General features: G+C 43.7%; 1 protein-coding gene across 1 annotated transcript; it reads left to right on the top strand.

Moving 5' to 3' along the window:
• Window positions 1-7,526: 7,526 nt before the first annotated feature.
• LOC117003536 (cyclin-G1-like) lies at window positions 7,527-13,039 on the top strand. The gene is made up of 7 exons (XM_033073510.2): window positions 7,527-7,662; window positions 8,051-8,314; window positions 9,343-9,596; window positions 10,176-10,254; window positions 10,356-10,454; window positions 10,693-10,887; window positions 11,513-13,039. Exons 2-6 carry the CDS (start codon window positions 8,051-8,053, stop codon window positions 10,882-10,884), a joined length of 888 nt encoding a protein of 295 aa, XP_032929401.1. The 5' UTR covers window positions 7,527-7,662; the 3' UTR covers window positions 10,885-10,887; window positions 11,513-13,039.
• The last annotated feature ends 2,479 nt before the right edge of the window (window positions 13,040-15,518 follow it).

Below are 15,518 nucleotides of genomic sequence, written 5' to 3'. Positions count from 1 at the left end.
AAGCACAGTGCCAAAGATCCCCAAGTACTGCTTTTAGCAAATTTTTTTCAATCATTAAGCGCTCCTGAGCTCTCAAGTAGTGATTCAAGTTGCATTAATTTGGGTTTTATCAAAAAGCTGACTTTTTTTAAAAGGCAAAATAAAACTTCCAAGTGCAAGTGATTGACTTCCTAATTTTTTTTTTCTTAACAAAAGACAAACCATGTATTTTCATCATGTCAAATCTCAGCTTAGAGGGCTCACCAACTGTTATTCCAGAGTAGTCAGAACAACGAGCCCATTATCAGTAAGCCTAAAGCAAAAGTGCAGCACTCACATAACCACTGGAAACATTCAGTCCATAAGCAAAAAAAAAAAAAAAAAATTAAAATATTGAAAGATGAAACATGACTTTGTACTGTCTCGTAATGACTCAAGTATTTCTAACAGTTCTCTCTGAAGGAAACTGGCACTTTCCCCAAGCTGCTCCTCTTAGGGTGATTAACAAAAACACACACAATTTTGCAGTTATTAAGCATCATAAGTGCCTGGTCTCAGCTTTTCTTGTCTGTTCAACAAATTACCTATGTTCCAAATCCAGCTGACTTTTCCTAAAAAAGCAGTCCTGAATCTTCTCAAAGTGGGAAAAAATACCTGGCTGAAAATTATAGGCAGAGAAGACATAACCATGAAGAGTACATGACTGCTGCTAGTTTTTAAGTTTACACTGCAGATCCATGATTTCATACCCTGTCCACACCCTCTTCTTCTAGGGCAGCTAACTACACAACAGTCATATTCACAATGCTTGCTGATGCTCTTAAATAAGGCTGGGGGAAAGGAGTGTAAAACAGCAAAGCAGTTCCCTGAATTATGTCAATATAAATACAGTAATTTCACGCATATAAGGCGCACCCTTGTGACTAAAATTTTGGTCCTAATCGGAAGTGCATCTTATACCCCGGAGCACCTTATATATGGACAAAGTTTGAAAAATTTGCCAACCCGGAAGTGTGAGCCTGCAGCAGCCCCGAACTGAGCTGAGCCCGTACGGCCCTGAGCGGCAGCACCGGGTGGGAGAAGCACCAGATGGGGGAAGTGCTGGCCCAAGCAGCAGTGCTGGGTGGGGGTAGCACCACCCCGAGCAGCAGCGCCAGGCGGGGAAGTGCCGTCCTGAGTAACAGCACCAGGTGGGGGAAGCGCTGGCCCAAGCAGCAGAGCCAGGCGGGGGCCGCCCGGCCTTGAGCGGCAGCGCAAGGCAGGGCCAAGCCCACCCAGCCCTGAGCCAAGCCCGTAAACCCCGCGATCGCGTGATTCCATTACTAACTGGTTACTTTTTTGCATGTGGCTCCTCGCTGGAAAAAAAAAAGTGCGCCTTATTACACCGGTGCGCCTTATACTCGTGAAGTTACTGTACTTTGGGGGTAAAATATTATTTTTAAAATCAATGCATCACAAAAATAGCTCAAAGAGATCACATAAGCAAGCATATAACTCAGATACCAGATACAGACAGGAGACTAACATTTAAATTACATATTATTCCAGTGCAGTAATAGAGAAAAAAGAGCTAATGGACTGCCATTATCCCTATCCAAAATAGGGGTTTGGGCATTATCTTTGCCCAAAATAAGGCAGAGAAACCCCTGAAAGTCTCCTCAACCTGGCAATTTCACTCACACAATATACAGTAACAAGCTTTCTAGTTTGAAAAAGGAGATATCCTGTCATTACCATGTAATTCTTCTTTATTTAGAAAATAAAGACAGAAGAAAGCATAAAGGAGATATTTGACTAAGATTAGTGTAAGAATATCAATAGGTAATTACAGATCCTAAATCCTTTCCAGGTTTTGGTATTTATGAAAAGTTTTACAATCTCCATGGTCTGACAAAGTGTCCTTCTCTCAAATGGTTTATAGCAAGGAAATGCAGAGCTCACTGCCTTTCTTTTTGGCCTGAAGAGTTTTTTCTGTTTAAAATCTGAACAATGCAATGTAAGGCAAAACTCACAAGAAACTTTTGAATTAATTTAATCTACATTTCAAACAAGTCACTCACTGTTGGGGCTAACTGATGCCCCCTCTGGTCTCTGTGACCTTTCTTCTTTGGTGAAGCTTAGACCTCTAAATTCTTTACATTAAGAGAGTGGGTGTTAGATACATAACAACATTTAAGAACCTGGATTTCTGCAGGTTTTGAAATGGGGCCTTTGAAATCAGAATTCCACAGTTCTCCTGAGCCTAAACTTGACTTAATATTATGAATATACTTTTACCTAAGGCTGATCCAGATGAGTCCTTCACCTCCCACCTATATTACCAAGCTCTTGTACTTAAATCCATCTCAGAGATCTTTACTCTCTCCTCTGACATATTTGATAAAATGAGAATCAGTAAAAGAGTAACAGCAGACAAAGCAAATCTCCTACAGGATCTTATATTTACTTGGGAAGCTTCACCTCTTTCATTTTATTTACCTTTCTTTCTTGTGTGCACTTCTGTACAATTACGTTAATGAACTAAAGACAATTGTTACAATAAGGGAACAAACACAAGAGAAGGGGCAGGGAGAAACCTTTCCAGCTGTTACAGTAATTTATTTTTTTAACTGAAATCACAGGAAAAAGAAATAAGAAACTTTACATTAATTTTGACGCTATAGTCATAAAACACACAGCAAAGGGTGAAAAGACAGCATTAATTTATTTAGCTGTCTTGAGAATGTGGTGCCAGAAGCTATATAGCTCTTTTTCTATAGAAAGTAACAGAAAAGCTGAGGCAAATGCAGGCAAAGACAGGGCAGAACCTCACCAACAAAGCCTCAACCCCAAAGCAGGAGCAGAGCCAGCCTGGTTGTAGCCATGGGCTGCACTGTCATCACCAGACAAACCAGGGGACACCACAAGTCCAAGGCCCATCTGGGAAATCCAATAAACAAGTCTGGCCAAGCAGGGGAGAAGGCCAGCCACAGTCCTTCCTAGACCATAGCCTTGAACTTACCTGAGGCTCCTGGATCCTCGGGCAAGGAGTATGGGGTGGAAGCCTCAGGTGAGACTGATGCACATAATTAAGCCCTGCAGGTGCTGACTGAGGCAGTGAGGATTAAACAGACACAGAGATTTCTGAAAGACACCTGACACAGGTTAAGTAGAAAAGAGATGAAGACACCACTCCAGCAACTATCCACTCTGCTTCTATGGCACTATGTGACCCTGCACTCCCAGCACTTCTCAGCTTGGCACAGACACTGGGAGCAATGTGTGCCCTCAGTCACCAGACCAGTCCACAAGAAAACTGTTTCCTTGTCTCAGGCATGACAACCACTGAAGAGGCAGGACAGACAACTAGGAGAGAAGATGTAGCATCATTACTATCCAGTCTTAATCCTCTCTCCCCTCTCTGCCAGAGCTACAACCAAAGAGCTGCAATGCATTTCAGAAGCTCCTAGTGCTCTCACTGTTTGCAGCACCTCTCTTGAGGCATCTTCTACCCACACACAGCAGCCTGCAGAGCAGATGGACTATGTACGCTCACTTCAGCCACTCCAGCATGAAGTCTGGCAACTCAACAGCACTTCCCAAGCTGCTGCCCAAGTTGCTACAGTAACCCCATGAAGGTGTTTTGGGCTTCTGTTTGCCAAGTGCCTCAGCCCAAAGAACATTTTTAAATCATAACTTCTATGTTATATTTAATCAGCATGAACTGCTTTTCTATGCTGTCATGTCAGTCCAGAATCCTTACTGCAAGAACAAAAAACAGGCCAACGATTTTGCCTGCTGTCAGTGGTTTCAAACCAGATCCATGGCCTACTGCTTTTTACAGCACTCCTTTAGTCTATTTTTAAGAGCAACTTGAGAAATAAAAGCTATTTAAAAAAGCAGTGTGAAGAGATGTATCGTTTTCTTCACATGATTATTATGTGCATAGTAACGACAGGAAGAATACACAAATGTTTTCCAACTCTTAAAAAAAAATAAAAAAGAACACTTCCTTTGCAATATATAATTTTGAATTTTAATTTAGATAACTCAGACTTAATTACTGGCAACATAAATATCCATATTCATGACATCTGATTTATTATAATCTTTATTTCTGATATGCTGCATCTGTGAATACTTGAAGTACTTGAGTTTGCATTAATGGGCAATTATATTGGAACTTCATCCAATAGCAACAGATTGATTTAGAGTTTGTAGCACTGAAAAACAATTCATTTTGTCTCAGATGGGCTGTGGCATGAGACCTGGGATTGATGCTTCCACTGTCATTTTTTAACCAATTACTTTTTCCTATCTAATAAGACACTCAAATCAAGGACATTATAATGAGGGTTAAACCAGTGCCTTTTAGATGCATTCTCTCAACTAGCAGTTGCAACGGTCTGAGGAAAGAAAGGAAATGGACAGAAAATAGAAACTCAGATTTCATTCAAGTGTTTTAGAGGGGAAAGAGGCACAGGAACGGTATTTGGTCATTTCACCTTCACATTCAAGGACTCCCTCATGCCGAGCCTTCCAAAAATTCAAACTCTTGCTATGAAAAGCACATTTTTCTTAATAATCTCTGCATCTCTAACTTTATTTCCTTCTAGTCTTGCCTGCTGGAAGATTTTCTGAAGTACAAAGATTCTTCAATTTCCACAAATGTAATGATAAATGATAGGAAGAATTAAACGAACACAAAATATATGTGCAGTACAATAGGAGAAAGTAGCATGAATATTGCTTTTGATGCATATATTGAGTAAATAAGGCGATAAAGATCATGGATGCATGAAGCAGTCTCTCTTTTACGGCTCTTCAAAGAAAGGAGCACAACTGCAGAGGCTTCCCAGAGAGCTGCTGTCTCATCATCCCCTCCTTGGTGACAACAGGGCAAGGAATATTGGTAAGGACAGTCATTAACACAGCGAGGACGTGCCAAAGTACTTTTAACAGTGAATCACTGAATTCAAAGCAATTCAAGTGGTTGCTTTGGTGAGTTCTCATTCTTGTGAAAACACACACAACGTCCTTGCCAGTAGTTAACCAGTGTTTCGAAACAGTTTAAACCTCACACATATGATTTTGCTAACATATTTTTATACCTTATAGCCAGTCTCCATGAACATCATTACTTCTAAGGCATACAGGAATAATGAGAACAACTACAGTTTCCTATAGTTATAAAACAAAGACCTACCTCTGGGAGGCTCATTTCAGGCAGAGGGGACTTTATTCACACCAATCATAGTTGTCTCACCACTTAAAGTGCAACTCAACCTTCTTTTATTTGAAAGAGAGGCATAAAGGACTTGAGAAGCAAAATTTACGGTAAGTGCAAAACAAACATGCTCAAAAGCAGAATATGTAGAGACAAAAATCCCACTCTCAGACTACATAGGATGACTTGGCTTGTGTGTTCAAACGTTGGCTATCAACAGAGCTAGCAAAAAGTGGTACCAAAAATACTGGCTAAAAAGCTAAATAAATCATTCAACCTTTTGTTATAGATAATAACCGAACAAAGCCGAATTAAATAGTAAAACAGCAATTTTTATTTTTGCAACCGAAAATACAGTCCTGGGAAGTCACAAGCGAAAACAACAGTACTGAGCCCGGGAAATTGGTGCTGGGTGACACACACGCTGATCTGACCTCTATCGCATCAGGTCTCCCTGTGTTCACACCGCCATCCCGGGGAGCCCAGCTTTTATACAGTTTTTCTGGCCCGAGGCGAGAGTTTCCTTTATTTCTGCTGCAGATTCTCATATTTAGATTAAATCCTTTTTCTGGTGCTGCCCTGGACAAAGGTCCTTCCTGCGTGCTGATGAAGGCTGTGTCTGCTCCATACTGATGTGTAATTTTCCTAGGGAGTGCTGTCTTCTCGCTCACAGGAACCAGCGAGGTGATCGGCAGTCTGATATGTGGTACTTGACAGATACTTTATCGATGATCTTTTCTGTCCATTGTGGAGATCGCCGGGCTAGGTCTGTTGATATGCTAATTACGGCCGTTGTCTACGGCCCCAGGTGCTTGGTGTTTAAGAGGTTCTTTTTCTTTTTATTTTATTTCATGCAACCTTCTTATATTATATAAACACAAATTATAACAACATATATTACACTTTCTTTCAGGAAGATTTCTAAACATCAAACAAGCTAATAAACTTCACTGGGAAAAAAAGTATTCTTCTCAGTATACTTATCACCTAGGCTTTATTGCAAACTTAGTCTTCCTAAAATAATTTCTAAAAACCATAAAATCCACCTGGATTTCAACTCTTTCATGCCCTCCTGAGATGTGCAGAGTACTTTCTCCCATCAGCAAGACGTGTATATGTTCAATATCTCCATCAGTACTGAAAAAAAACAGTTTAGAGCTACGTATCACTTCATGTATTAGTGACATACCAACATGTATTTTCTTTGAAGAGGGAAAGAGGTCTGCCATACTAAAAACTTTGTTTTTCCGAAAAAGTCAATTCATTCCTCAAGAGAATTTTAAGCCTTTCAAGCAATTCACAATAACCTTCACAAAATATCTTGAAAATTTTAGGCTGAACTGGAAATAACACCTCAACAACTTTAAGAAAAAAACCTAAGTACCTTTAAGCCCTTTAAAATACCATCCTAATGGTCTGCAAAATGGATTCTTCAGCCATTGTTCAGTCTTTTTAAGAAATTGGTAATCATTTTGGATAAAGTAGCACATAATGGAACATTAACTGAATAAATAAAAGCCTCGGGCCTCAAGCATGTCCAAAACAAAACTGTTTTACAATATGAAACTCCCTTTACTCGCCCAGAGTCTGTTCAGGAGTGGAATATTTTCAGCTCCTGTAAATTTCCAATGCTGGTTTGAGTGTTGGATGTGTCATGGAATTATTTTCTCCGCACTCCTGGGCTATGTGTGGATGAAATTATTTCTGTTGCACATCCTGGCCAGGATAAAGCTATGCCTTGATTCTTTAACGCTAGAAGTGTTGTTGGAGGGCTTTTCTCTCTGCAGGTTCGGTGACAACCTCACTTTCCATTAAGATACCAACATACAGGAGCGGCTGGAAAGGGTTAAAGACATGAACTCTTCAATGCCTTGTACCTGAGAGGTTTCAGCCGTGCTGGAGGTCAGTAAAGCACCACACCCTGCTAACCTTCAGCCCTGGGGGAGCGGATCTGCCCTGGCCTGGAAACCCAGCCAGGAGCCATCGAAAGGGTTTAGAAGACATTTATGCTTTAAAAGCCATTTGCACCAGGGCTGCGTGAACGCTCAGGAAGCGCACAGCGCCTCAACGAGCCAACCCACCCCAACGGCCTATGGCCAGGCCTTACCCCGGCGGGCGGGCCCAGCGCTCGGGCCGGGCTAGTCCGGGCCAGCCCTGCCCTGCCCAGCCCTGCCCAGCCCAGCCCAGCCCTGCCCTGCCCTGCCCAGCCCTGCCCTCAGGCGCCGCTCCGGCCGAGGGCCGAGGGGAGCCCGGCGCGGCCCCAGGCGGGGCGGCCCGGGCGGGCCGGGGGCGGGGCCTTGCGCGGCGGGGCCGCCAGAGGGCGCCACGGCGGGGGCGGGGGCGGCAGCGTGTGGGTCGGGGTGCGCGCCGGTGCGCGGGGCCGGACAGCGCCCGGCCTTGACCGCGGCCTCGCTCCGCGCATTCTGGCCTGCCTGGCCCCTCCACTCCCGGGCAAGGAACGGGGCTGCACAGACACGGTAAGGGCGCGCGGCCGGCTCCCGTCCCGCCGGCTTCGCGTTTGGCATCCCCGTATCGTATCGGTCCCGTCCCCTCCGGTGTTCTCCCATCCTTTCCATAGGGTGGGTGTTGTCCCTCCGTCCTTCCATCCCCCGGCGGAACCAGCAGGTCGCTCGTCCGCCGGCAGAGCCCCGCGGTAGCGAGGGGCAGGCCCGGGCATGTCCCGGGAGGCGCCGCCTGCGCGGTCCCGCCGTGCGCCGCTCGCTGCCGGGCTGCGGGCCGGGGATACCCCGGGGCGCTCCGTGCGAGTGCCCCGACTGCTGCAGCTTGGCCGTAGCGTCTGCGAGGGTTTTGGTGAGTCTGCCGCGATTTAGCTGCTCTGTTAGCTGGCGTTGTTTCTCGTGGCAGATGATCGATACCCTGGCGGGCGGCGAGGCTCGGGACCTGCTGCTCGAGCTCCCCGCAATGCTGGAGCAGGAGCTGCGGACCCAGCCCCGGGCCGCCGGCCTCAGGCTGCTCGAGGCTGCCCACGACAACGGCCTGCGAATGACCGCACGGCTGCGAGACTTCGAGGTGAAAGATCTCCTCAGCTTAACTCAGTTCTTTGGCTTCCACACTGAGACGTTCTCACTAGCTGTGAATTTCTTAGATAGATTCTTGTCAAAAATGAAGGTAAGGCTTCTTGAAGTATAAGCTCTCAGCCTAGTTCCTATTCGAAGCTAGAATGTTTTAGGTTTAAATAAAGGTTAAGCTCCTGCCAGAGATGTTTGGTTGCACAGAGCTAAAAAATGGTGTTCTCCGTTCAGGCTTTGGTATTGTTAAGAAAGGTGCTTCCTCTGGAGAAGGAAAAACTAAAGAAAGGATGCACATGGGCTGGGAAACAGGACGTGTTAATGGCTTAGACAAAGACAGACTGCCTGCCTGTCCGGTTGCATAGATTCAAGAACACCTTAAATTACTTCTTATTTAACTGCCCGTTCAACCTATCAATAAGCCTTGTGTATAATCGAGATACTGTTGAACACTTAAAATCTGGTCAAACATTAGTTAGCCCTGCATTCTCCCATGAAGATGTGATATGCTGACCTGGATTGTTTTTAATTGTGTAACAATTAAAGACAAGACGGGATTACCACTGTACAATCTGGACAAGAACAAAAGCTTGTTTTCCTTGTGTGTTAAAACAAAAATGAGATGGAATGGATGAGAAAATGATGATTTTAAAGACTTATGAATCCAGAATAAGCAGTAAAAATCAGGACTGCATTGTTTATGGAATAAAATAAGACAATTTATATGTACATGTATATGTTTGAGTATATATGCTTAAAACAGAGTTAGAAACCCCCAATTTTTTACTATCACCCAATATGTACAACACTTTAAGTCCTAAAAGCTTCCTATTAGGCTATTTTAGAACCCTATTAACAAGCCAGTTCTACCTCAATTAAAATTGCTCTGCAGTCTTGCTTTTTAGATGAATGAGATACAATTTACAGTGCCTAACTGTTTTCTTGTTTGGTTAAATAAAGGTAAGAATATTTGATAAAAGGCTTAGTTTTCAATCTTCAAAAAGCAAAACAACCCCTTGTCCCCCATAATTTTTTGATTAAATAGATCAGTGCTTACAATTTGATACTTGCATGTTGTAATAGCGGATCAGAGGCCTTCTCTGAAAATAACAATTCATTTTCCTTTAGGTACAGCCTAAACATGTGGGCTGTGTTGGACTCAGCTGCTTCTACTTGGCTGTGAAGGCATCAGAAGAAGAGAGAAATGTGCCCTTAGCCACTGACTTAATTCGAATAAGCCAGTATAGATTCACGGTTTCTGATATGATGAGAATGGAGAAAATCATACTGGAGAAATTGTGTTGGAAAGTCAAAGCTATAACGGCCTTCCAATTTCTACAGCTCTATCACGCATTCATTCATGAGAATTTAAGCTGTGAAAGGTACAATAGCTAATCCTGATTTTGCTATAACTGCCTATGACCAGAGAATGTAGAATATAGAAAAACAAGCAGAGAAATTGCTTGAGTAATTGGCCTTTCTGTACTTTAAAAATCCCACAAACTTTTCACCTTACTCGTAATTGTCATAAATGTGAGCATCTGTGATTTAATATTATTGTAATTTTAAATAATGTTTTCATAAATGGAGTATTTCTCTCTTTGGCAAAACCCGAACTTGCTCAATAATAATGGTATAATAAGTCTCTGCTTACGCTGCAGTGAAGTATTGCCTCATTGTAAAGATTGCAAAATCTTGTTTAAAAAATATTCCTTTTGCTAGTAAGCACTGAAATTCCTTGTTAAGCCTGCTTTGGTAATGCAGCTCTTCCTCAGTGTAACACAGGATTTATTTTTGGCATTGGGACTGTCAAAACTGAACACCTGTTTGAATGTAATCTGGGACAAATGAGGCTTTTGTTTAGATAATGAGCATTCTTGCTGCTTCTCTGAGTTCCCAGAGTCATGCTGTCTTGATCAAGCTTGCATTCCTCTAGATTCACTCATCTGTTTTTGTTACAGGAGAAAATACCTTAATTTTGATAGACTTGAGACCCAACTTAAGGCCTGTCACTGCAGACTCATGTTCTCTAAAGCCAAGGTAAACATCTTGAAAGTTCAAAGAAAATTAAACTGCTGAAACTTAACAAAACAGTGTTTAAAACATAACAAAACAGTGTTTAAAAACATCTCTCTCTCCAGCCTTCTGTCTTGGCACTGTCTATTATAGCACTAGAGATAGAAGAACAAAAACTGCTGGAGTTGACAGAGGCATTGGAATTTCTACAGTTACATGCCAAGGTATGTGCAGATAAAATTTCAGGGGAGGGTGGAAGAAAAATGCATGAAAAGAGCTACACAGGGGGAAAGGGACAGGTGCATTGGCATATTGGTTTCTTTTGTAGCTTTCTTGTGATGTTTTGTTGAGTTTTTTTCATTTGGCCTGGGATATTTGGCTGCCTGTCTTGTTGAAGAAGCTGAAAGTACATGTACAAAGTAAAGATTCAACTAGTTATTAACAACATGTCTTGTTGTGTAGATAAGCAACAGAGAATTGACCTTCTGGAAGGAGCTAGTGTTAAAGTGCCTTATGGAGTATTCCTCAAGCAAGTGTTCCAAACCAAATGTGCAGAAATTAAAATGGATTGTGTCTGGACGTACAGCTCGGCAGCTTAAACATAGCTACTACAAAATAACACATCTTCCTACCATTCCAGAGACCATCTCATAATAGGTACATCCTTGTAAAATCGACTTCTGACCTTTTAAAAATCAGCTTCTGATAATATAGAAGTAATATTGGCTGTTAACTACCTCCAGGGTCCTTATAGGTTACCTCCTGGAATCGAGTAACATCAGTGTAGTTAGCCTGTTCTCATGTTCTTGCTTAAGCCAGTCTTGTACCTGAAGAAGTGACAACCTGATTAATGTATGAACACTGGAGAAAGAACTGATGTGTGTTGTGGTAGCAGGAAGGTTCTACAGACATTGGGATCGCATTCACTCTAAAATGTGGAGTAAAGCTTGGAAAAGCGGGGAAAAAACCCTTGCATTGCTCCTATCCCAAAAAGAATGCAGCCTGTGAAAATGAGTTTCTTGCAATTGTTCACTTAAGCCACTTACAAGTAAGACAGTTTAATACAGTTTAACTGCTTAGTGAAGGCTAAAATCTGTAATTCAGTTATTTCTGTTACTGTAGTTTTACCGTGTAAAAATTGTTAAGTTCTTCCTTACCTACACTTCACATAAAGATGGGTAGCCTCTGGAAGTAACAGCTGTCTTGCTGTTGTCTTGTCGTGCTTTGTTTGGCTCTTGTAGAAAGCACTTCAGCTGACTGGTTTGTTTGGGTTTTTTTACAGGAGTACAATAAAATGAGAAGACCATCCCATGACCTTGTCGATAGGCACACTAATGTTTGAGAAACAGTCTGAACCGTGATCTTAATAATGAAGAACTCAGCTCATGGAAAGAATATGTAACATCTCAGACTAAAGGTCCTTCCAGCAAATACCAGTTCTTTTCATGATTAATTCAACAGTACATGGTGTCAATACTTGGTAGACTGTTTACTAGTCAGTGAAATAACACAATCCCAATACAAGGAATTTTAGCACCTTATAGTTTGTAGAGCAGCTTGTGTAATCTAACTTTGGTTTACAGTAACTGAAGGTGCTGAATTAGATATTAATTTTTAAAACCTGGTTCATTTTCTGAGGATTATGGGATACCAGGAAAATCTGATGTGCAGTGCTGTAGTGTATTAAGAAAGACTAATCCCACTCAACAACAGCAAGTGTCTGCCAGCTCACCTGGTGTGCTGTTTGGGCAATACCTTGTGTCCACGCGTTCCTGCCAGGATGGGCACTGGCCTCCTACCACAGACACATTAAACATTAGCCTATGTGATAACCCACTGAACATGTTGAGTAGGTAGAGCAGGAGAAAAGAGAAACTTAACTGCGTTCTATTAGGAAAGGCAATCACTAGCACAGCATTAGTAACTGCAGTATTTTGTAAGAGCTGTAGTTTACCAATGCCACAAGTTATCTCATTGAGTGTAAAAACTTGGTGATACCTAAGGAAGACTAAGGGAAAGAACTGGGTCACATGTAACCCTTTCATGGCCTAAATATGACCTTAGTTTTCCAGAATTTTGCTGTACTAGAGGTAAATGCTGATGCTGAACAGGCACATTGTTAAGAGTTACAGTATAGGAGCAGGGCTAGTTTCCCATCTCAGCCTGTGTGTAGGAGCAATCCAGTTGAGAAACACTGAAGATTGCTTCAACTCTGATGTCTTTAATGGTAAGCTTTGTAAAACACAACTGTTCTGAAGATCAGGTCAATATTTGAGGCATTCATGTTTCTAGAGCTAACAAGGAAGTGAATAATAAGAATGTATTATTGTGTGTTAGATGAAAAGAGGTTCTGGGAGAGTGTTGCTAATTTCTTCTTGAATTCAGCATCACTGTGGGACAGAGGCTGTTGGCAACAGGCTGTTAAACCTGATTGTCATATGAGCTGATGGAGTGGAGGAGAGATCAGAGTGTGCGATGAGCTGTTAGCCAGCCACCCCTTCCCTGTAATGGTACCAGCCGAGGTGGAAACCATTCTCTGCATATCTCAAATGAGTTAAAACATTGACAGAAGACTCCATACCAAAGCTCTCTACTGGACAAATCAAGTCTTCTCATGAGCTCATAGGGGTGATTGCACTGCAAAATGTGTAACTGGGTATCACACCTGTCAGTGCTGCCTGGGCATTGTGCTGACCTGTGCAAAGTGATTCAAAGTGTGGTCAGCCTACTGGGAGAGGATGCAATGTGCAATTCTAATTGTCCTGTCTTGAGATATGTACCTTTAAATTAAAAATTGAAATAAGCTTAACTAAGCTTTTTTGTTGTTTGGTTATGAATAAATGTGACATATCTGAACAGCAACTGGAGAAAAATTTCCAGGCAGGAGCTGACATAATGAACTTTTTTGTTTCCCCCCCAATTTATTTTTATAAGAGGTTGAGGCTGCATGGGAGCAACTAGACAACCACATGAGAAAATGGTAAATATTTTAATAATATCTGTTCTTCAGCAGTGAATCACAGATATGGATGGGACCATGGGTAGCATCACCTGGTCCCACCTCCTTGCTCAAGCAGGGTCATCCTAGAGCACATGATGCTGGATTTTGTCCAGACATTTCTTGATTAATCCCAATAAGGTAGACTCCATACCATCTCAGAGAAACCTGTTCCTGCACATAGTAACTGCACAGGAAAGAACTTCTTCCTTATGTCCAGGTGGAACTTTCTGGGCATCAGTTTCCAGAATCACAAGGTTGGAAGAGACCTTCGAGATGACTGAGTCTAATCCAATCCCTAACATCTCAACTAGACTCTGGCACCGAGTGCCACAATCAGTCTTTTTTTAAACACAGCCAGGGATGGTGACTCCACCACCTCCCTAGGCAGACCATTCCAGTATTTGATCACTTTCAGTAAAAATCTTTTTCCTAACACCTAACTATATTTCCCTTGGTGCAGCTTAAGAATTGTGTCCTCTCGTTCTGTCAGTGCTGCCTGGAGAAAGAGACCAACCCCACCTGACCACAGCCACCTTTCAGGGAGTTGTAGAGAGTGGTAAGGTCACCCCTGTGTCTCCTTTTCTCCAGGCTAAACAGCCCCAGCTCCCTCAGCCGTTCCTCGTTGGGCTTGTGTTCCAAACCCCTCACCAGCCTTGTTGCCTCCTCTGGGTGTGCTCAAGTGTCTCAATGTCCTTCCTAAACTGAGGGCCCAGAACTGGACACAGCACTCAAGGTGTGGCCTCACCAGTGCCAAGCACCTCCCTGCTCCTGCTGGCCACACCATTTCTGATCCAGGCCAGGATGCCACTGGCCTCCTTGGCCACCAGGGCTCACAGCTGGCTCATGTTCAGTTGGCTGTTCACCAGTACCCCCAGGTCCCTTCCAGCCACACCATCCCCAGCCTGTAACACTGCAGGGGGTCATTGTGGCCAAAATGCAGGACTCAGCTCTTGGACTCATTAAACTTCATCCTGTTGGACTCTGCCCCTCCATCCAACCCTTCCAGGTCTCTCTGCAGAGCCCTTCTACCTTCCAACAGATCAACACATGCTCCCACCTTAGTGTCATCTGCAAATTTACTAATGAAAGACTCAATATCCTCATCCGTGTCATCAGTAAAAACATTGAGCAGAACTGGCCCCAGCACAGACCCCTGAGGGACACCACTGGTGACTGGCCCCCAGCTGGATGCAGCACCATTCACCAGCACTCTTGGCCCAGCCATCCAGCCAGTTCTTAAGTGAGTGAAGAGTGCTCCTGTCTAAGCCATGGGCTGGCAACTTTTCCAGGAGTCTGCTGTGGGAGACAGTGTCTTGCCAAAGGCCTTGCTGAAGTCCAGACAGACAACATCCACAGCCTTTCCTGCATCCAGCAGACGGGTCAGCTGGTCATAAAAGGAGACCAGGTTGGTCAAACACAACCTACCCCTCCTAAACCCCTGCTGGCTGGGTCTGATACTCTGGCCATCCTGTAACTGCTGTGTGATGATACTCAATATAAACTGTTCCATTACCTGACCAGGTACTGAGGTCAGGCTAACTGGCCTATAATTACCAGGATCATCTTTCCCACCCTTTTTATGAATGGGAGTCACACTGGCCAGCTTCCAGTCATCTGGAACCTCACCAGTGAGCCAGGACTGTTGGTAAATGATGGAGAACGGCTTCGTAAGCTCATCTGCCAGCTCCCTCATCACCCTGGGATGGATCCGTCTGGTCCCATAGATTTATGAACATCCAAGCAGCTCAGCAGTTTTCTTCCTCCTCCTGGATAACAAGGGGACCATTCTGTTCCCTGACACCATCTACCAATCCAGGAGGACAGCTGTCCTGAGGACAAGCTGTCTTTCCACTAAAGACTGAGGCAAAGAAGGCATTAAGAACTTCCACCTTCCCCTCTTCTGCAGTTACTAAGTTCCCTCCTGCATCCAGTAGAGAACAAAGGCTGGTCTTAACAAAGGTTGGTTGGCTGCCTCTTGTCCTGTTGCTGGGCACCATGGAACAGAGTCTGGTCTCTGCTCTGAGCCCTCCCTGCAGACGTGGACAGACTGGGATGAGGTCCCCTCTTAGCTGTGTCTCCTCTGGAGGCTGAACGGCCCCACCTCTCAAAGCCTTTCCTTGTAGGAATATCCTTCAATCCCTTCCACAGCCTCTGCTGGACTTGCTCCAGGAGCTCTATGTCCCTGCTGTCTTGAGCAGCCCAGCTGGACACAGTACTCCAGATCTGGCCTCACCAGGGCTGAGCAGAGGAGCCAGATCATCTCCCTGACCTTCTGACAATGTTTTTC

The sequence above is a fragment of the Catharus ustulatus genome, chromosome 15 (assembly GCF_009819885.2).
Source record: "Catharus ustulatus isolate bCatUst1 chromosome 15, bCatUst1.pri.v2, whole genome shotgun sequence".
Lineage (NCBI taxonomy): Eukaryota > Metazoa > Chordata > Aves > Passeriformes > Turdidae > Catharus > Catharus ustulatus.
Note: the sequence above shows the minus strand (reverse complement) of the source record. Positions and strands in the feature narration are given on the sequence as shown.

Bases quoted from the DNA above. Each gene is read 5' to 3' on its own strand.
- LOC117003536 (XM_033073510.2), top strand. From the start codon at position 8,051: ATGATCGATACCCTGGCGGGCGGCGAGGCTCGGGACCTGCTGCTCGAG. The intron at 10,255-10,355 runs GTAAACATCTTG...CTCTCTCTCCAG, and splicing joins TCATGTTCTCTAAAGCCAAG to CCTTCTGTCTTGGCACTGTC. The intron at 10,455-10,692 runs GTATGTGCAGAT...CTTGTTGTGTAG, and splicing joins TTCTACAGTTACATGCCAAG to ATAAGCAACAGAGAATTGAC.